Source organism: Martes martes (assembly GCF_963455335.1).
Source record: "Martes martes genome assembly, chromosome: 2".
Taxonomy (NCBI): domain Eukaryota; kingdom Metazoa; phylum Chordata; class Mammalia; order Carnivora; family Mustelidae; genus Martes; species Martes martes.
The window spans coordinates 37,363,509-37,383,834 of NC_137889.1; the positions used below are offsets into that span (position 1 = coordinate 37,363,509).

At 47.4% G+C, this 20,326-nt stretch overlaps 1 protein-coding gene across 2 annotated transcripts in view; it reads left to right on the top strand.

The window, feature by feature from the left end:
- The window catches only part of GPAT4 (glycerol-3-phosphate acyltransferase 4), a 36,757-nt gene extending 17,264 nt beyond the window's left edge, over positions 1-19,493 (top strand). For both annotated transcript variants that reach the window (XM_080797036.1, XM_080797037.1), the window contains 11 exons: positions 6,601-6,670; positions 7,042-7,342; positions 8,136-8,210; positions 9,180-9,269; positions 9,427-9,520; positions 10,113-10,228; positions 11,046-11,101; positions 11,635-11,720; positions 15,325-15,453; positions 15,547-15,626; positions 17,611-19,493. In XM_080797036.1, the coding sequence (XP_080653162.1) occupies positions 6,601-6,670; positions 7,042-7,342; positions 8,136-8,210; positions 9,180-9,269; positions 9,427-9,520; positions 10,113-10,228; positions 11,046-11,101; positions 11,635-11,720; positions 15,325-15,453; positions 15,547-15,626; positions 17,611-17,719 (1,206 nt within the window). In that variant the 3' untranslated portion in view covers positions 17,720-19,493. The remainder of the gene's footprint in view (positions 1-6,600; positions 6,671-7,041; positions 7,343-8,135; positions 8,211-9,179; positions 9,270-9,426; positions 9,521-10,112; positions 10,229-11,045; positions 11,102-11,634; positions 11,721-15,324; positions 15,454-15,546; positions 15,627-17,610) is intronic.
- Positions 19,494-20,326: the final 833 nt, after the last annotated feature.

A 20,326-nucleotide genomic window follows, 5' to 3' on the forward strand; every position in this document is an offset into this window, starting at 1 on the left:
GCTGGTAAACTTTTCAGGAGACAACATTGAGTGATGGCTAGCTTTCATTCAAGTTTAGAAGCAAGTGGCTAACTCACAAATCTATGGAATAATCTTTATTTTTAAAACATAGAAATCATAGCATTAGCCTTTGAGTTATTCCGTAGTAGCTAAAATTTTCTAACTTGCATCACTTTGGGCCACAGAAGGCCTAGCATCCATGTATATTCTCTATTCTGTTTTGAATATGTCTCCTCAAATTAATATTTTAAAGTTCAGTCAACTAAAATTCTTCTATTTATGACTATATTTCTAAATGTATATTCTTGTAACATTTAATATAGATTATAATTACATAGCTGAAATTCATTAAATATATATAGTTGGGTCGATCCATGGGATAGGTAATCTTGGGCCATCAGAGAACTTTCTTTGCTGATCACGTCTCGAAAATTGCTAGTTTAAGGCACAGTGATTTAGAAGTGATTTTGGTATATGTGTGTGTATTTATGTATGTACTCATTTTTGACCTCAAGATTTAGGATTTCAAGAACCGGATTTGTACTTCCTATTTCCTAGAGATGTGTATATCAGGCACTGAAAGGATTCTGGGTACTCTGGGTGCTGTCCTGTTGAGCTGCATGGATAATTACAACGTGGCGTATAAGCTAGAGTCAGGGGTGGGCTAGGAAGGACTGATACCATTCCAGCAAGGTTATAGGTGGCTCTGCAGGAATGTCTGGTCTTTTCTGACTCTTACTGTTCTGAGTTGACCTTAATGGACAGTAAGAACTGAATGCTATCAGGATTAGTATTAGACTCAAGTTGGATTTGGCCAAACTGGTTTTATTTTATTTTTTTAAAGTTTTTTTTAAAGATTTTATTTATTTATTAGAGACAGCAAGAGAGGGAATACAAGCGGGGGGGGGGGGGGCAGGGGAGAGGGAGAAGCAGGCTTCCTGAGGAGCAGGGAGCCCCATGTGGGGCTCATTCCCAGAACCCTGGGATCATGACATGAGCCAAAGGCAGACACTTAAGAACTGGGCCACCCAGGCACCCCTTATTTTAATTATTTTTAGAAGATTTTATTTATCTGTCAGAGCACAAGCAGGAAGAGCGTCAGGCAGGGGGAGAAGCAGGTACCTCCCTGCTGAGCAAGGAGCACAATGGGGAACTCAGTCCTGGGAGCCTGGTATCATGACGCTCAACCAACTGAGCCACCCAGGAGCCCCAATTGTAGGTGTTTTTTGTCCTGTTTTGTTTTGTTTTAAATTCTAGCAATATTAATTCCATTTCCTTTACTATCCTTTGAATTATTATTGTCAAGCATTTTACTTCTACATATGTGGGTGTTTTTTAATAGACTTATTTTACCTTTTTTAGCCTCTTTATCCTTCCTAAATCAGACTGCTATGTATAATTTTGGAGCTGGAGGAAAGCTCAGAGAGCAGCTTAATTCTGTGGGTCTATCCCCCACTACATATGAATTACCTGGGGAAGCATTTTAAAAGTACTTATTTGGGAGCGGTAGAATCTCCCCAGATATCCTGACTTAATTGGTCTAGATGGGTATATTTTTAAAACTCCCCAAGTGATTCTGAGGTCTGCCATCAAAAGGTGGAATCTGATTGACTTCCTCTTGAATAGGGAGGGGGTCCTGCTGTGTGACTTGATTCTAACAAACAGAATGTAGTGGACATGAATTATACTGTGTAATAGGTGAGATTAGGTTAGAAATGGCAGTATAACTTCTGCCTGTTGGGGTGCTTGCCCCTGGCACCCAGCCGCCGTGTTGTGAGGAAGCCTAGGCCAAGTGTTCTGTATTCCAGCTCACAGCCCCAGGAAGGCCCTGACAGCCAGCATCGAGTGCTACATGCAGGAGCGAGCAGTCTGCAGAGGACCCCAGTCCTTAGTCTTCCAGCCACATAGCCGATGGCAAACCTCATGCAGTTTGCGGGTTCATGAACAAAATAAGTGGTGGTGGTGTTTTAGGCCACCACAGTTTTAGGGGGTAGTTTGTTATGTAGCAATAGATAATAGATAATATAATGTTAAAGAATTTCAATATAAAGAATTTCAAATATCCATTCATGTTTACATAGCTTCTAATACCTTAACATTTTTGTACATGTATTACCTTTCAGTATTTGACAACTACATTCATTTTTAATGGTTATGTTAATAGTGTGTACATCTAATTTTGTATCTGTATTTGCTTTTGGGATTTTATTGGCCATTTTTAATAAGTAATCTTCATAATGCATATCCTGTTGGTCCACGCAGTACCTGGACTTGCGCTTTTGGCAGAACTGAGCAAGCCCTGGCTTAACAGCTAGTTTCCCACAATCAGCGCATCCTTGTATAAAAATGAATCCCGGTATCCCTGCCAAGGGGAGAAGGTGGGTGGGTCACTGTCTTCTCGGTTCCCTGTCCTGGAAGACTTAGTCGACTGAGTGTAGGTCCTGTCTGGTGCTGAGTTGCAGAAGGTTTTTGTGCGCAGAGGGCAGCAGTGTTTTTTACAAGTGTTGTTTTCTTAATGTTGGTGCTTCACATTTACCCTCAATATAGTAATGATGGTATTACTGGGGTACAAGTCCTGGAAGTGGCTTTCCATTGAGTTGGAGGTTTCCAATGGTTTGGAGGTTTCCAGTGGTTTGGAGGAGAAAGTAGGAAGCCTGGAAACAGAGATGGAAAGAAATGACCTGGGTGATTTTGCCTCATGGGCAAGGGCTTGATCAGGTCAGGTCAGAGACCATTGTAAACATTACAGCAATTGTAAACAGGAGACTCTAGAGTGGAAGTGGCTGATGGAGAGTCCTAGAAAGCCAGTGGTGGTTGTGAGAAAATTGAAGAGGCTGTACAGTGGGAGTGTGTAGTGGGATGGGCATGAGTTTTTGAGTTAGTGGCCCTTAGCTTGAAATCCTGGGCTCTTTGATGAGCTCTGAAACTTGACCTGAGTCGTTAGACTTTCCCATGTGCTGCTTCATCTGCAGAGTAGAAGCCATAACCCCTGCTTCATATGCTTCTAGTGAAAGCAGTCCTGTCAATCAGGCATGTCCTTCCTACCCCAGTGAAAAGGGGTGACTTTGACATAACCCTGATGAGCTGAGAGGATGAACTGAAGGTGAGAGTATGACTCTGGCAGGGAAGGTGATGGGAAGAAGTTGTAGGTTGTATCCTTTCCGCTCTTACCTTTTCACGTGGAGACCTTGATGGAGAGAAACACTGGGAGTTAAAGGCAGCCCTTAGCAACTGCCTACTAAGTGCAAGACCCTCTATCAGATTGCTGGAGTGAGAACACAGGTTGCTTCTGGCTCCTGTTCCTCAGGTTTTACAGTCTAGTAAGAAAGACAAGTATACGCATACATAACTAATTCACAACTGGATGCTAATTCATATACACCGGGAAGGACAAGCGCCACAGGAATTAGGTAGGTAACATCTCATAGCAGAGTTGGCATTTGAACTGGAATCTTTAAAAGGAAAAGCCATTCTAGAAGTGCAGATAAGAAAGTACAGTCTTACTTAGAAACTATACTTCAGAGACTTACTTTAATTAGGGACTTACTTAATTAGAGGCTTAGAGACTGTACATAGCTTAGTGGAGCAAAAACATTGTGTGCACAGAAGGGTGAGGTCAATTATAAAAGCAAATGTTTCTCTAGGCATTGAAAAGCCATTGAAGGTTTTTGAGCAAGGATGTGACATGATCAGGATGGCAGCATGTGTCAGGTGGCTTGAAGGGAGGAAAGAGCAGTTGAATTGCCATGGCATTAATACAGGCAAGAGAATAAGCTAGGGAGCGAACGTGACGCCATCACCCAGGAGGCAGCTGGGGAAGAGTGCCCTTTCAGGGGAGGATCGATAGGACTTGGTGACAGATGGGAAACTTGAAAGCTTGGATGACCAGAGGGATAGTGATCCCACTGCCACAGGAGGTGGGCCAGAGGGAGGGGAGCACTTTCGGGGTTGGGAGGAGGTGTGCTGTCTTTAATTTGCAACATGCTCGTGAGGGCTGGTTGGACTTGCATGGGGAGATGCCCAGCAGGCGATCGGGAATGTGCGGTTGGCACTTCAGTGAAGTAAAGATTTGCACATTTGCTAGTAGCTACTTAGAGGTTACAGCCGAAGCAGGGAGAGTAAGAGAGAGTTGTTAAAAGAGGTGGTGTTTGCAGGGGACTAGACGTGCTGGATGATGGGAGCCTGAATTTTCTAAGGGTCTTGTTCTTTGGGATATATATGGTTAGTTCATGGGACAGTGTAGCGGGGCTGACTGAAAAGGAGGTGGATTCTGCGGAGATTAGGTTGCGAAGTCTGTGACTTGTGGTTAATTCCTAAATTGTAGTGTTCAATAGAATGAATAACTAGCAAAAGTACACCATTTCACCCTCTGCCTTTCAGGGAGCTAGGCCTGCCTTTCACCTGCCAAGGTCTGCCTTGGCTTTGATGTTACCTAAGAGTGCAGCATTGTTAATGCCCTTAAATGGTCTCTTCTCTGTCTGGGAGAGGCTGAGGCTGGAGTAATTTAGTAATCTGATGCTGAATAGCTCAGTAAATGGCATCTCACGTCAGGGGGAGGAGAGGAGGTTTATAGGAATGAGCTCTGAACCTAGGCTTCTCAGTTTTGTTCTGCATGTCTGAACGCTATAGTTCTGCAAGTGACCACTCAGAGAAGCCGGCTGTGGAGTTACCAGACGCTGCTCATGGGCGGCACCCCTTTCCTTCGGTCTTCTGCATTGGGCTGCGGCTTTCTGGTTCACCCATCAGCCTGTCCTCCCGAACAGGCTCTTCCCAGCTAACAACCAGGTCCCTCCAGCCTTGTGACTGGGCACTTCTCTCCTAAACACAGAAGCACTTTGTAACATACCTGAAGTGTGAAAAAGGGAGGGTCAGGTGATGTTGGTGACAGCTCTGTGGTAGAGCTAGGAGATGGAGGGGCTCATTTAACCCACACCTTTCCAGTTCAGACACCACAGCCATCTTGAATTTTGAAGAGTGAAGCAGTCCTCACAGACTTAAATTCTAGTGCTCAGAGGCTGGATGTCCTATATGGCAGCCTCCTCTGAGTTTCAGAATTGTGATGGAACCAGGTTTTTCTGGTTCTGACTGTGGTTGCAGACTTGGCCAGAATGGAAACCCGCAAACTCCAGCTGAGAGGCCTGTGTCTGTATGTCAGCCTTGCTAGATCCTCTTGTCCCTGGTCACCTGTTCACCTCTTCCCTAGACGGAATTCCCAAGTAGAGTGTACCTTCCTCCATTGTAGGAGTTTTGTTTACATTTTCTTCTAGAAGAGATCATCCGTGCGTAGAGCCAGAAAACATCAGCGCTAAATATCCGAAGTATAGAAAATGGGCCGTGGGTTTTGTTGCCTTAGACCCCTTCTGAGCGAGTGACTCTAAGCTGTGTTTTTTCTAGATAGTGGTGTCTGAAGAAATTTCCAGATGAGGTCAGATCACTGATGAAAAACTCACGTCCTGCTTTTGGCTCTGCCAGACCACCCAGAGCCGTCTGCTGATACTTGAGGCTCTGCCAGCAGAATATACACCAAATGCTTCGGGCTGTGTGGGTTTTGCTGCATCATGGGATGACAGGGTTCTCTCTCACCTTGCATAACTGTGGAAACAAGTTTGAAAAGATGCCTTTTAAAATATCTGTTCTGTTTCTTCGACTTGCCATGGACTTCACTCTCTATACAGTGATAACATACTCCAGTTAGGGATAAGCGAGCGCGTTTTCACCTGTGCTTACGGGGTAGTGGGTGAGATCCTGGCTCGCTTACTGCAGGTAGACGGATGGTAAGGAAGGGAGGCTCCAGGAAGAGGCTTCTTTTCTAGATGTCTTGAAGAGGCCATCATTATTTCAGTCACAGTGAGGACGGTTAGGGTGTTTCGCAGTTTCCCAAGTTCTGTCACATATATGGTCTCATTTGATCTTAAGCGACCCCGTGAAGCAGGAGGCTGACATACTATCAGTCCTATTTTATAGATAGAAAAGATGAGTTGGGATGAGTTGCTTAAGGGACTTAGCATTAGTGTCCAATTAGATTTTTTTTTTTGAATCTCCAAATGGTGTTTTTGTGTATTTTTGTTTAACACTAAGCCCTTCTGTATCAGGTTGGGGCATCCTTCTATTACAAGGCTGCTCAGAGCTGGATGGACAGTCTAGACATATATATTATTTAAATTGTTGCTTCTGGAATAATTGGGGAGGTAGGCAGCGTCAGGTGGTGGGCGGTTGCTTAAAGGATGCTTGGTTCTGCTGTTTGAGAATAACTGCTGTTCAGCAGTGAGAGAAACACTAGAGGTCTGTGTGCTGCCAGCCTGTGGACTCCTTAGGTGCCCTGAAGACAGATGTAGGTGGAGAGAACCTAGGCCTGAGAAATCTACCCAAGCTTCTGAAGTCTCCAGGCCTCTATTCTAGGTGACTCATCTTCTGTTCCTTGTCATCAAGGAGGGAGATGGCTCCAGAAGGAGAAGCTTTGACTTTCCTTTTAGAGTGGGTGCTTTCTCAGCTACAGTCCGATCTCAGGTGACTGGGATTGAGGCTTTCCCAAAATGGATATGGAGTCAGTTGCTGTATGAAGAAGGGTCTCATTCTCTATGTTGTCATTTCTTCCTACAGTGGGCCACCTTGAGGATGGAGAGAGGCGCCAAGGAGAAGAACCACCAACTTTACAAGCCCTATACCAATGGTAGGACTGGCTCTTTCTCCTTATCTCACAAAGTCCTTTTGACATATGTTCCTGAGTGCTTTTAATTCCACACATACTCTTCACTCTATCAAAGGGAGTGTATGGACTCTGTATATTTTAGAGACTTTTATTCTTTATTTATTTACTTGAGAGACAGAGAGAGTGTGAGCAGGGGGAGGACCAGAGGGAGAGGGACAAGCAGACTCCATGCTGAGCACAGAGACTGACGAGGGATCCTGAAATTGTAACCTGAGCTGAAACCAAAGAGTTGGCTGCTTAACTCACGGAGCCACCAGGTGCCCCTGGACTCTGAATATTTTTAACATGCTTCCTCCCAGCATGCTGCTTGACACGGGTGTTCTCTGTTACAGGAATCATTGCAAAAGATCCCACTTCGCTAGAAGAAGAGATCAAAGAAATCCGTCGAAGTGGTAGTAGTAAGGCTCTGGATAACACTCCAGAGTTTGAGCTCTCTGACATTTTCTACTTTTGCCGGAAGGGAATGGAGACCATCATGGATGATGAGGTGACAAAGAGGTTCTCAGCAGAGGAGTTGGAGTCCTGGAACCTGCTGAGCAGGACCAACTATAACTTCCAGTACATCAGCCTTCGGCTCACTGTCTTGTGGGGCTTAGGAGTGCTGATTCGCTATTGCTTCCTTCTGCCACTCAGGTGAGGGCAGGCCTGATGGGGACAAATGGCTTGAGCAGCTGCTGCCTAAGCCCGAGGCGTGGCTGACCTCCCTGTGTCTCTCTGCTTTGGTTTCCCCCTTAAGAAAGGAGCAGAGTTTGATTCTGTCACTGGCCAGTCCATCCAACTCTTGGAAGGGTACGCTGGGGGTGATCTTTTAAAGGCCCTTGGATTCTCTGCAAATCAGACAGAAATCGTGGGGTTTCTTAAAATGCTCGTCTAGGTGGCCTAAACACAGGGACAGGGAACATGGTGTACTTTCTGGCCACTCCTCCCTGGACATGACCAAGTCTTTCCTGTAAGCCTCTCTAATACAGAGGCAATATTGAACTCTCAGGTTTTCTGTACCATGTGCTATTCTGAGTATGCCTTGCCGGCTGCCGGTACCTTCAGGCTCTACTTCCTGTTGCTCCACAGAGAAGCTCTGCTTTCGCCAGGGTGTGGAGCCAAAGGGAAGGCTAAGACAGCAGGACAGCAGGTGCCTGGGGGCAGAGCAGCCAACAGCAGGCTTTTCCATCCTTCTGGCTGCCTGATGTTGGGGGAGATAGCATCCGCTGAGAGCCAGATCCATAGCCTACTGTCAGTTTGGAATTAAAATGATATCTGGGTATGCTAATCCTGCTCTCATTTCTAGATGAAACTCTTACCTAGATCCTAGGTGATCTGATGGTCTTGGGGGTGGTTTTCGTGATGTCCACTTTCATCGTCACATGTTCCAGTCTATCTGTAGTGCAAGGGTTTGTTTGCTGTGTTTTCACGTGTCTTCTTCTTACAGGATAGCTCTTGCTTTTACTGGGATTAGCCTTCTGGTGGTAGGCACGACCGTGGTGGGATACCTGCCAAATGGGAGGTGAGTTGTTTACGAGAGTCCGTGTCTGGAGGGCACTTAGCTCCGAAGCTGTGGCTCCAGCCACACTACTCCTCTGGGCACAGCCAGACCTGCAGCATCTTAGGTAGATAAGATAACCCAGTGATAACAATGGCGTCAGCATTGTTACTTTTCACCAGTCTTGATCTGTGACTTTGCGCTTTACCCTCTAACACTGACACTCTTATCCCTCTAAGACAAGGGAGGAACCTCCCAACTGTGGAGTCCGGGGCCAGCAGATTTAACAGCATGTCATTTAGTTTTGAGCATTCTACTGTGTTGATAAATTGGTAAAAGGAAAAGAAATATAGGTAGGGCTTTTTTGTGTTTTGTTTTTTTAAGATTTTATTTATTTGACAGAGATCACAAGTAGGCAGAGAGGCAGGCAGAGAAGTGGGGGGAAGCAGGCTCCCTGCCGAGCAGAGAACCCGACGGAGGGCTTGATTCCAGGACCCGAGATCATGACCTGGGCCAAAGGCAGAGGCTTAACCCACTGAGCCACCCAGACGCCCCTTGTGTTGTTTTTTTTGTTTGTTTGTTTTTTTTTTTTTTAAAGAGAAGTGTGTTCCTTCTGGAAGTTCTGGGGCTAGCTCTCTTCTTCCCCAGGCTGGTGAGGTTAGAGACTCTGTCCTTTGCCCTGCCTGTAGGCATTGACTGGAAGGAAAACAATCAAGGAGGCTCACCTTTGCTGGAAATTTGAGGGCTATATAAATTCTGAACCCAGTCACTTCGGTAAATTGAAGCAATTCTTGTCATTTCTCTGTTTCCTCATATGTAGGCATAAAGACGCTCTTGCACTGTAGAGTTTTACCATATGCACTAATGTTTATAAAAATAGCCTGCAATCATAAAGGGCTATAGGCAGGGATGGTTACATTGTTCCAGCCTGTAACTTCTCCCGACTTCCTGTGTGTAAAGTAAAAATAAAAATCTTGTGTCCTGTCGTACCAGGTTTAAGGAGTTCCTGAGTAAACACGTTCACTTAATGTGTTACCGGATCTGCGTGCGAGCCCTGACAGCCATCATTACCTACCACGACAGGTGAGGGCACCTTGTGTGACATGGGGAACTGGCACTGGCCAACCACGGCTCACCTGAACCTCACCAGTGAGGGCTCTTCTGAGCTCCCGGAGCCCATGAGGTGGGTGATCCGTTGTTTCACATGGATTTTATTGCTTTGCATTCTTTCTAAACATAGAGAAAACAGGCCCAGAAACGGTGGCATCTGCGTGGCCAATCACACCTCTCCAATCGACGTCATCATTTTGGCCAGCGATGGCTATTATGCCATGGTAAGACCTTTCTCTGTTGCTTTCTTGGGCAAGTAAGACCTTTAGCATGCTTAGGGCTGGGATGTTTCTGGACCCTTCAGAGAGCTCTTACTGAAGAATATAAACATGGGAACATGTAAGACTGTTGCCTCTGTTTCTGTTGCTTTGAGAACTCCGTGGGACTTTGATAGGAGGTCTTCTGAGTAGGTTGATAACGAAGAGCGAGGTTGGAGGTTAGCCTTTGTTGAGGCAGACCACGGAAGGGGGTGAAGGACAGGGAAGGAGGATTTGAAAGGACTGGGTTCAAGGGCATTAGAGAATCTGCCCAGGAAAAGCACTTTTACACAGGTATTACTCAGCTTCATTATTTCTTTTTCGGGTTTTTAGCAATGCTTTTAATGATGTATCTTTGATATCACTGAATAAAAGGCAAAATTAAAGATTCAGAGTCTAATAATGGTTTCTTAATAGTGAGAAACTTATGCTTGTCAGTAAAATGTTAGAGGGTGAGAGGTTGGGATACTTACCTTTTGGGATCTGGGGCTGTCTCCACATAGTGGGGATTTTGTGTGAGGGTGGCTTCACTCCCGGTTATTCCTTTGTGTGAGATTAGGTGGGTCAAGTGCACGGGGGACTCATGGGTGTGATTCAGAGAGCCATGGTGAAGGCCTGCCCGCACGTCTGGTTTGAACGGTCTGAAGTGAAAGATCGCCACCTGGTGGCTAAGAGGTAAATCCACAAAATGCCGGTTGCTCTCTGTGATCAGTTAGAATGTATGTGCTTTAAGGGTGGTTATCCCTCCACGGTAGAATCATAGTGTCTTCTACACTGAGTCCTCACTGCTTTCACAATAAAACATTTTTTCCCTAAAATATGGAATAGAAGAAGTATAGAAATCTTGATATTATTTGTCAAGTTTGTAATCTCTCTTAACCTTTTTTATTCCTTATACTCATTGTAATGAACTACATATGAACTTTTAATGCTATTTGAAATCTTAGGATGAATTCATTATCACAAATAAAAACAAACTTAAGGCAGCGGGAAAAAGGTAGAGCTGATGTACATAATGGCAAGAGCTTTGCAGGAAACTGAGAGGAATGAAGGCTCAGTTGGGACCATCTTCTTCAGGGACAGACAAGCCTGCCCCTGGATTCCCTTTACTGCTTCTCTCAGGGACATTATTAAGCCAGGTGGACTGCAGGTTCAATCCAGCATGGCTCTCCGGAAGTCCAGCGACAAGTGTTTCTTGAGGGTACTGTTAGTAAGGCCCTGTAGCAGGCACGTCCTTTAGGTTGTCCCAGGTCTGAGCAGTGTCCTGTACATAGACCTTAATACTTCACTGAACAGCTGTATGAGTTAAACTGCAGTCATCTGATTTTCCCTGTCTTTATATGTTTTGTCTTTAGGAGGTTCAGACTGGGGTTTGTAAAAGATCATCACATTTGTGATTTGTGTGACATCCATGTAGCATATTTATAAGTACATTTTGGTGATGATGGATGTAAAGCTTTCTGAACCTCTGTGTTCTTTTTCCCTTCCAAAGACTGACTGAGCATGTGCAGGATAAAAGCAAGCTACCCATCCTCATTTTCCCAGAGGGTAAGAAGGGGTGGGGCCCTGCAGAGGGTTTCTGTGTGGGAGGGTGGGGAGGCCATGCAGGATGGTGACTCTGCTGTTGCCTCAGAACCAAGTCCCTCAACCCTGGATGGGGTTACCTGTTTTCACTGAATGATGTTCAGTCCCCCACTAAACTGGTTGTGGGACTAAAAACTCTGAGAAGTTCAGCATTTGGACTGGGAGTGCCAAAGTGCAACCTTCCCAGTACAGGAATCCCTTCTGTAATATGCCAGTGGGGTCTCAGCTTCTTCTCGAGCTCTTCATGAGACCTCCCAAGTCTGCTCAGTGGCTCTGGCCTTTTATTGAGGCTGGGTGTGTTAATTGGGGAAAGTGATCTTGTAATAGCAGAATGAGAAACAGTACAGTGTTTTGCTTATCCCTGTCAAGTGTTCATTCCTAAGCTAGGGAGATTATCCTATTTGAAGAATTTTTCTTACTATATTTAGTTCTTAAACTCCTAATCTCTGAGGTGAAGGACCAAAAGAAATCGCATTTTACTCTCTTCTGTGTTTTAGGAACCTGCATCAATAATACATCAGTGATGATGTTCAAAAAGGGAAGTTTTGAAATTGGAGCCACAGTTTACCCTGTTGCTATCAAGGTACGAGACCTCTGAGGGCGCATGTGGTCATTGTCGCAGCTGCTGTGAATGGGACGCAGCAAGAGAAAGGGGAGGAAGAAGGTGGCATCACCAGTCAGCGGGTTGACCCTCCAGCGGGCAGCTTGGCCAGCCTAGTGTGGATAGAGTGTGCTAGAGGAAGAGAAGGGGTGTGTTCACGGTTCAGAACCCACTGGGCTAGAAGGGACGGGAGTGTCCGAAGGAGGACCAGCCAGTCCCAGCCCACGCCTCGCTGCCATCAGCAGATCACAAGCTTGCATATTGTCCCCCACTTATGACCGCTTCATAAGCCTCCCAGGTGGGGAAGGTACTCCGCTACAGAGGGGCGTGCTGTGGGGAGCAGGGGTGTAGCCCTGCTGGATGTGTACATTTGGTGGAGAGGTGAGCACGTGTGGCTGCGGATATGTCCTAATACTGAAGGAAGAAGCAGCCTCACAGCTTTGGGCTTTGGTATCACTGTAAATACCAGGAGCCACTGATAAAGATGAAATACATCTTAAGAGCTTGTCTAGGCTGTCCCCCACTTTTAGGAGCTTGTACTTCAAACTCACTGGGAAGATGGGATTCAGTCAATCATTTTCCTCTTTTCTTCCTCTCTCCGCCTTTACATCCATCTGGTTTTATGAAGGCGTACATTGCGCTGTTTCTAAAAGAACGTTATTACTCACGTTATTACGTCTACACAGCACAGGCTGTTGTTGGTGTGTTTAGTGCTTAAGCTGAAATCGCAGATAGGTAGAACAGCAAGGGTGTATGTGCCCGTTATACTTAGCATTTAGTGTCCATCCTCTCACGGGGTCTGCGTGCCATGTGCAGAGCTTTCTGTTGAAAGAATCAGTGTCACTTAGCACAGCCAGTGCAGGGGAGGCAGGGTGTTTCTCTTGGGAAAGCCAGTGCTTCCCATCCAGCGCTCCCCTCTACCAGGGAGGCAGAGCACTGGGGCAGGAGTGCCAGATGCATAGTGGCTGGAGGAGAACTGACTGATCCATGGGTTCGCACTCCCCAAGCCACCTGTTGAGGGTCCTGTCTCCCAGAACAGCAAGAAAGCAAGCAGTCTGGTAGCAGTGTCTGCCGGGGGAGGAGAGCCTGGGGACTGCTGTCCGTGTCACCTGCATCCCATTTTGCATTCAGTATCCAGTGCTCCCCATCCATGTGCATTAAAAACATTACAAGAAGAGCCCTTCCTTATCGTTCGCTCCAGAACATCATTTCTTTGTAGCTGTATCAGTGTCACCTGGTGGGACTAGGAAAATGCAGATTGCTGGCTGTTTCCAAACTTGTGTTTCTGACCTGTTCCTGGGTGCTACGGATGGGCCAGTGGGAACCACACTTGGGGAGCCCTGCTGTGGAGCAGTGGGTCTTAAACAGTTTTGAGACATGGGCCCTTAGGACAGTTATGGCTCCTCTCCAAACAAAAAGTCCCGTCAGTTTTACATATAATTTCATTCTGTCCAGATTTATTAAAGCCCATTCAGGATTAAGAACTTCTTTACAACAACTTTGCTAGTTTTTATAAAGCCTTCATTGGTAACCAAATTTAGATAACCTTAGCAGTTTCAAGGCTGTTATATTTCCACTGAAATTAAGCCATTATTTGATTTTGAGAAATTTATTGCGATTTTGAGTTTTTGCCTTGTTTTTCTCTCTACACTATCAGCCCAGCATGGAACAGAGATTCTGCTCTAAACAAAGGGCTCTCACGTACAATGTCAGCTATTTTATACACATAGTGCTTTATCAAAGATAACACCACTTTCTTCAAAACATGGGCATTAGTTTCTATTTAAAACTCATTCTTCAGGGTGCCTGGGTGGCTCAGTGGATTAAGCCTCTGCCCTTGGCTCAGGTCATGATCTCAGGGTCCTGAGATCGAGCCCCGCATCAGGCTCTCTGCTCATCGGGGAGCCTGCTTCCTCCTCTCTCTCTCTGCCTGCCTCTCTGCCTACTTGTGATCTCTGTCTGTCAAATAAACAAATTAAAAAAAATCTTTAAAAAAAAATAAAATAGGGGTGCCTGGGTGGCTCAGTGGGTTGCGCCTCTGCCTTCGGCTCAGGTCATGATCTCAGGGTCCTGGGATCGAGCCCCGCATCGGGCTCTCTGCTCAGCAGGGAGCCTGTTTCTCCCTCTCACTGTGCCTGCCTCTCTGCTTACTTGTGATCTCTCTCTCTGTCAAATAAATAAATAAAATCTTTAAAAAAAATAAAATAAAACTCATTCTTCTCCCCAATTTCCCTTTGCTATTTATAATGTAATAGTTGAATCTAAATTTCTTCATTTAGTCCATAATTCAGTTTAAATGTCTTCGTTCCTGTGTAGTCAGGTCCACAGCTAGGCATAATTATCCAGTCTCTGTTCGAGAATCATAAAATCTAAGCTTGAGGAGCCTGCAAGGCCTGCGGTTCGCGCCCAGCCCCGACCCCTCACGTGGGGCTCTCATGGGGCTCCCGCCGGTGCTCCTTTCAGGCTGCTCCAGGGGGAGAGGAGCAGCCCGAGAAGCTCACCAAGCCTGTGAGCCTTTCTGACACCAGCGGCAGCTTGCTCCTGGGCCATCACTCTTGCCATTCCGTCTCGTCCTGTTTCCACACTCTGGTCCTCCTCTTTGCGTTACAGTCACAGCCTGAGGTCGTGTCTGTGGTGGTGCCTCAGAGGTTTGCTGGCAGTTGCAGGACACTCCGTTCAGGTGTTCTCTTCCAGGACTCCGTTCCTTTTGTTGCTTCTTACATAACTTCTTCCCACACCTCTCCCCCCGCCTTGCTTACCTGCCGCTTAAATTTCTCTTCTGTTGGGTGAGACTGCAGGTCACAGCTTCAGCCACATTTCCCACAGAATGCCACTGACGTACAGCCTTTGCTTCCATTAGAGTCACTGGCAAAGGACAGTGTCTAGTGGGCCTGCTGCTTGGTGGGAAGCGCGGCACTTGCATGGCGGAGGCCTCGGGAGCTGTCGTGCTCGCGCATTCGCCAAGGAGGAATGCCAGCGATGCGATCAGAGCAGAGCCTCCTGCTCGCACAGTCAGCTTTGTTAGTGGTGTCATCACAGAAGCCTCTCAGAAGCTTTGTCGTTTTCTCCTTGGTCAGGGGCACCAGAAATACTAACAAGTTGGTGTCTTTGGGTGAGGTACGTGTAGCAGCAGGGATGAGTGAGCGACGCGGTGTTGGCGATAGGCAAGGCCTGTGTGTGTGGTGGAATGTTCTAAAGGTTAAATCTGGGGAATGGAGGTATGAGAGTATCTTACCCTGTTCTCTTTGGTTTGGGATATGCTTGAACATGTTTAAGTATTACACCTGTGAGTGAGGAAGACGTGAAATGGGTCAAAGAGGGGGCTCACTTGTTTGAGAAAAGCAGGTAGGGAAGTCCTCCCTCATGACCTACAGCAAAATCTTGAGTCCATCTGGGGGGCTCATGTTGCTAGAGTTCAGAACTGCGCGGGCATAGAATGGCTTCAGAAGTGTTCGTGGAGGGGGTCTGGGTGCTGCTTTTTGGAACTGATACTGCCCCAGGTGAGCAGTCACACAAGTTGCTGTCGACACCCACGTTTTGTTAGAACTACTGACTTCTTACCGTCCAGTTTTCCACTGCTTTTCAGTATGACCCTCAATTTGGTGACGCCTTCTGGAACAGCAGCAAATACGGGATGGTAACATACCTGCTGAGAATGATGACCAGCTGGGCCATTGTCTGCAGCGTTTGGTACCTGCCTCCCATGACCAGAGAGGTGGGTCCTCACACTGACACCATGCACAGGTCTTTGCTGCCTTCTGTGTGACGCTAGCCTGTGTTGAATGGTCTCATTTATGCTTTCTTACAGACAGATGAAGATGCCGTCCAGTTTGCCAATAGGGTGAAATCCGCCATTGCCAGGCAGGGGGGGCTTGTGGACCTGCTGTGGTGAGTCAGAGCCAGGTTTTATCAGCAGAGTCGAGCAGGATGTGAATTTCTGAAGTAGAAGCTGAATTGTTGACTCCTTTTACAAAGAATCCTCCTCTCCCTGGTGTGGAAAATTAAGCTCACCAGCCTTAGAGAGTGAGCAGTGTGACTGCTTTCTCCTAGTGCCAGCTCAGAAGTGCCCCATGCTGCCTTGACCTTAGAGACACAGAGCCCAGAATGCTGGGGCTGAAGCAGTTGATTCTTCGTACCTTCTGGGGTTTGTACCCATCTGCCAGGGCACCCAGACAGTCCTTGTCTCTTTAGGTGGGGGTGACTGGATGCTGGTCTGGAAGCTGCATTAACTGGGCCCTCTGATCTTGTATATTTGGTAAAACTGGGCCATCCTTAGAAAGGCGGAAGTTTCATTAATTACATTTAGTTTGTTAATCTACTAGAGCAGGCGTTGGCAGACTCTCTCTGAAGAGTCAGTAAATATTTTGGGCTTTGTGTATCGTGTGGCCGCTGTTGCAGCTGCTTTAATCTGCCCCTGCAGAGTGACAGCAATCGGACACCATACAGAAACACACGAGCGTGGCTGGGTCCCAGTAAAACGTTCTCAGGGCAGGTGTGAGACTAGGTTTGGCCCATGGGTCATAGGTGCGGACTCGCACACTGGAGTACGAGACAGTGACACTCCGAATAACAGGGGCTGAATTGGGAGCAGTGCTGGCTCGGGGAGGTCATTCCACCCTCTGGGACCCTTCATTTTAAGCACAAAGGTCAGCTCTGTTGGGCATTTGACTAAAGTGGGCATTTAGGGAAAAGGATGTAGAGATTCAAATTTTAAACTGACATGGGGATTCTTAGGTAATGGCATGGTCCTCAGGTATGGCCTTTTAAAAAAGTTCACGTTCCTCCAGCTCTCGTGGTGAGCCAGGCTCCGTGCCACTGGTGCCGGAGAGGATGGCCTCCCTCCACCCTTGCCGTAGACCCACGCGGGATGGGGTTGTCACTCCCATTTCACAAGTGAGACACCAGAGCTCAAAGAGGTCAGGTGACTGTTTTCCAGAGTCACCGAGTAATTAGTGGAGCCAGATTCCGAACACAGGTCTGACAGGCTGCTCGAGCTGGATTGTCAGTCCACACTCCCTGGCCACAGGGCCCCAAGAAGACAAGTAGGGCTCCCTTTAAAAGAGTGCCTTTGCTGTGGATCGTAAAGGGTATCGCACATACAAGAGCGTTGGGTGTAAGGTCTGTCCATTGATGGGGGCGGGCTTCATCATACCTCAGAGGGGAGGTCCGGGTGTAGCAGAAATCCTGAAAAGGGACTGGGGTTTCTGTTAGTCACTGAAGGTAGGTGATGCTAATTCTAGGGTGAAGGCGAGCAGTCGGGGTGCCGGGTAGGAATGGGACTTTGAAGAAACAGATCCCAGTGTGGGGATAGCAGAGGGAGGTCTCGCCGGGGGCCATGAGCACAGGAGTATGGGCGTGACTTGGATTCCTCTCCAGCACCATCCCTCAAGCACAGAAGAAGTAAGGACACGCAGTTCCCCTTATATTCATTGTTGGCATGAATCTCTGGGTCTGAATTTTACAGACTTCATTTCACAGATCACATTTATAGATTCATTACAGTTTCAGTCGTCCTTAAAGCTGGCTCACCTCCCATGATGCCAGAATGCCTCCTTTATCTTCAGTAAGGTGAGGGTGAAGGTTTGAGTAGAAAGCGTTGTAAACTCCTTGGTAGGTAGGTTTGAGCAATGACAAAGTACCCTGAACGTGAGTACTGACTTCTGACCCCAGGGCAGGAATGAGAGATTTAAGGCAGAAGTGGTAAAATTGGGGAGGGCCAGGTCAGTATGTGAGGTCACCCCGAGGAGGGAGAGAGCCGTGGAGTGCTTTTGTTTCGGAAGGGTTCTTCTGGGGTTTTGAGCAGCATGGTGCTGTGATCTAAGGGTGGATAGGAGGCCTTCTTTGCTGTGACACCAGACTTTTCTCTCATCAGGGATGGTGGTCTGAAGAGGGAGAAGGTGAAAGACACGTTCAAAGAGGAGCAGCAGAAGCTGTACAGCAAGATGATCGTTGGGAACCACGAGGACAGGAGCCGGTCCTGAGCCCGCGCCTTGCGCTGGCGGGAGCCACCGCTCGCAGATCCTGACCCGCGAGCCAGCTGGAGTTGCTGCCGCCGCCGCCCCTGCTGCCCCCACTGCTGCATCCTTTCCAACTCCGGGGCTGAAGATCCCAGGACTCCAGCCGCTTCAAAACTGCCCCAGGGATCCCTGGGCGCACCATCTGCAGTGGGCACTGCCGGGGGTTGCTGCCCAGGACGAGATGCCTTCTTGTTTCTTTTACACTAAGTCCATTGGAGGAATGCCATTAAAGTCAGCTCTCCACCTGTGCACGTGTGGGGCTGAGTGGTTGGGAAGCCTTGGCCACGGGCCCGTGTTCAGGACGTGAGGGTGTCAAGTCTGTTACAGATGCCATGTGCCAGGGACTTTGCTGAGGAAAGGGCCCCCCCCCCCCCCCGCTTGTGAGGAGAGGCAGTGCCAAGGCAGTGTGACTTGCTTCAGCCCAAACATCGCCGCCCCGAGCCTCGGAGCTCTGCAGACTGGATGAAAGGAAACCTGTTGTCTGCGGGGGCTTTTGGCAAAATGAGGTTTTAAATCCTGTGCTCCTGCCCACGAGCAGTCACCAAAGGCGAGGGCGGGAAGCAAGGTGGACCAGTGACTAGGGCGCGGTGGGAACCAAGAGTCATTTTGTGTTCAGACTCCAGTGCTAATCCTGAACTCCCATGTGACTTGCTCTCTGTTAACTTGTGCCTCAGTTTCCCCATCTGTTACCTGGATCAGGAGGGGAAGGTGGTCATACCTACCTCACAGGGTTGTTGTGGGGATCGAAGTGCTACTTTGAAGGACAAGTTGCTCAGTGTTACAAGTATAGGTCCGTGAAACGTGGCAGGAAAGGTCTGAACTCAGAGCTGCTACGAAGGGCTTTGAGTTTGTTTTTGTGAGTAAATAAAATTGTCTTTGATGGTCAATTAATTGAGGGGTTTTCCCTTCACTCTTTTCCCCTATAAGTAGCCCTAAGCAACATGCTTCATAGAGCAGTTACAGTCCTCTGACTTGACCATAACCCTGAGACTGTCGGGAATCCATTTGGCTTCTGGAATGAGGAATAGTACCGTTCATAAGAAGCTACTCCCCCTGTCAGATGTTTGCCTGTCTCTCGGATGCACTTAGAATTTCCAGCACAGACAGGTGTGGAGTTCTCCACCGATGGGTGCCTGGGATTAGAGGCGTGTGAAGAGGCGCCATTTGTTGGGGACAAGGGTAGGGCAGTCTAGATGTAAGGACTGTGGGAAGCAGCAAGGTAGGAACAGAGGCTCTGGAAGGGTTAGTGAGGGGACAGGATGGGCAGGTGGTGCACCGTGGGCTTCCACACAGCCGGAGGAAAGCTGTGAGCTTCCTGGGTCTCCTGTGCCCAGCTGCAGTCACTGTGAAGGCGGATCCCAAGCCAAGCAACCCTCACCAGTTCTGGCTCTCAGGGTGTACCTGTTTCACGTCCCCCCCACCCCCCATCTACCCATCTGTCCATCCCTTCCCGCTCCTGCCCCTGGCTCCAGCAAGGCATAGCTGTGACACCTGTGAGGATTTGCACCAGCTGCTGTAAGCGTCGCCTCTCCCAGGCGGTCCTGGGCCTGTGCCGGGGTCTGGGGCGGGAGGGCAGCCCTGCTCCTGAGACACTGACTTGATAGCACTTTGTCTTCCCCGCCCTGACTGCTTCCTCTTCCTTTACCTCCCTTACTGGCCTCCCGTTTGCTCTCACCTGGCCTGTTGCTAACCAGTGAGAAACGATTTTTCTTTCCAATAAAAACCCTGTTTTGACTGTAAGGAACAGCCTCTTATGAACTTTTACAAAGAGTGAACTGGTTTTCAGCTTTTAGAGGAGACAATATAGTGTTTAAAAACCATCCGGAATGATCTTTAAAATCAGTTTTTGAAGCTCAAGTTCCCTTTTTTTAAAAGTTCTTTTTAAAAAAGCTCTCTGTTTAGTACGTTTACATCATGATTTTCATAGGTATGCTGAAAAGAATGTGAAAAAACTAAAAACAGAATATTAAAAATATGCCTGTCAGTTACCTAGCTGAGTATTGCAAGAGCCTGGGTTAGAATCAACTACTGTGTAAAAAAATACTTGTGGAAACTAAGCAAGGGTTATTTTACTGTTTTACAAAGAGAAGAGATGTGCATTACGCCCCCCGCCAGAAAAGCAATTTCTAAAATTTTTATTTGGTTCTTGTTGAAAGTATGGAGACTCATCCAACTACACCACCTTTTTAAATTGGGGACCTGCAGGCCCTCCATTACCCCTAAATCACATGCTTGGTTTGGGATGGCTGGACAGGTTTTGGGTGATAAAGCCTTACAACACACGTAGGAACAACCATAGAATCATGTAAAGCAAAGCCAAGTACAGAAGACTCAGGATCCTAGCAGCAGTGAGGATGGTTCTGGAATAAAACCAACGGCATCAGTTGGTGGGATGAGCCCTGGCCAACCTCTAATCCCACTTCTAAACCGGCTACTCACTTGCTGTTTTGACTTTATTTCTCCATTCCCTGACCCACAATTAAGGACTTGGGCTAGATGGCCTCCAAACCTCTTTCCATGTCTGTAAGTTTAAAAACCATGGTTCTAACTTTAGCTCTCATTTCCCAAGTC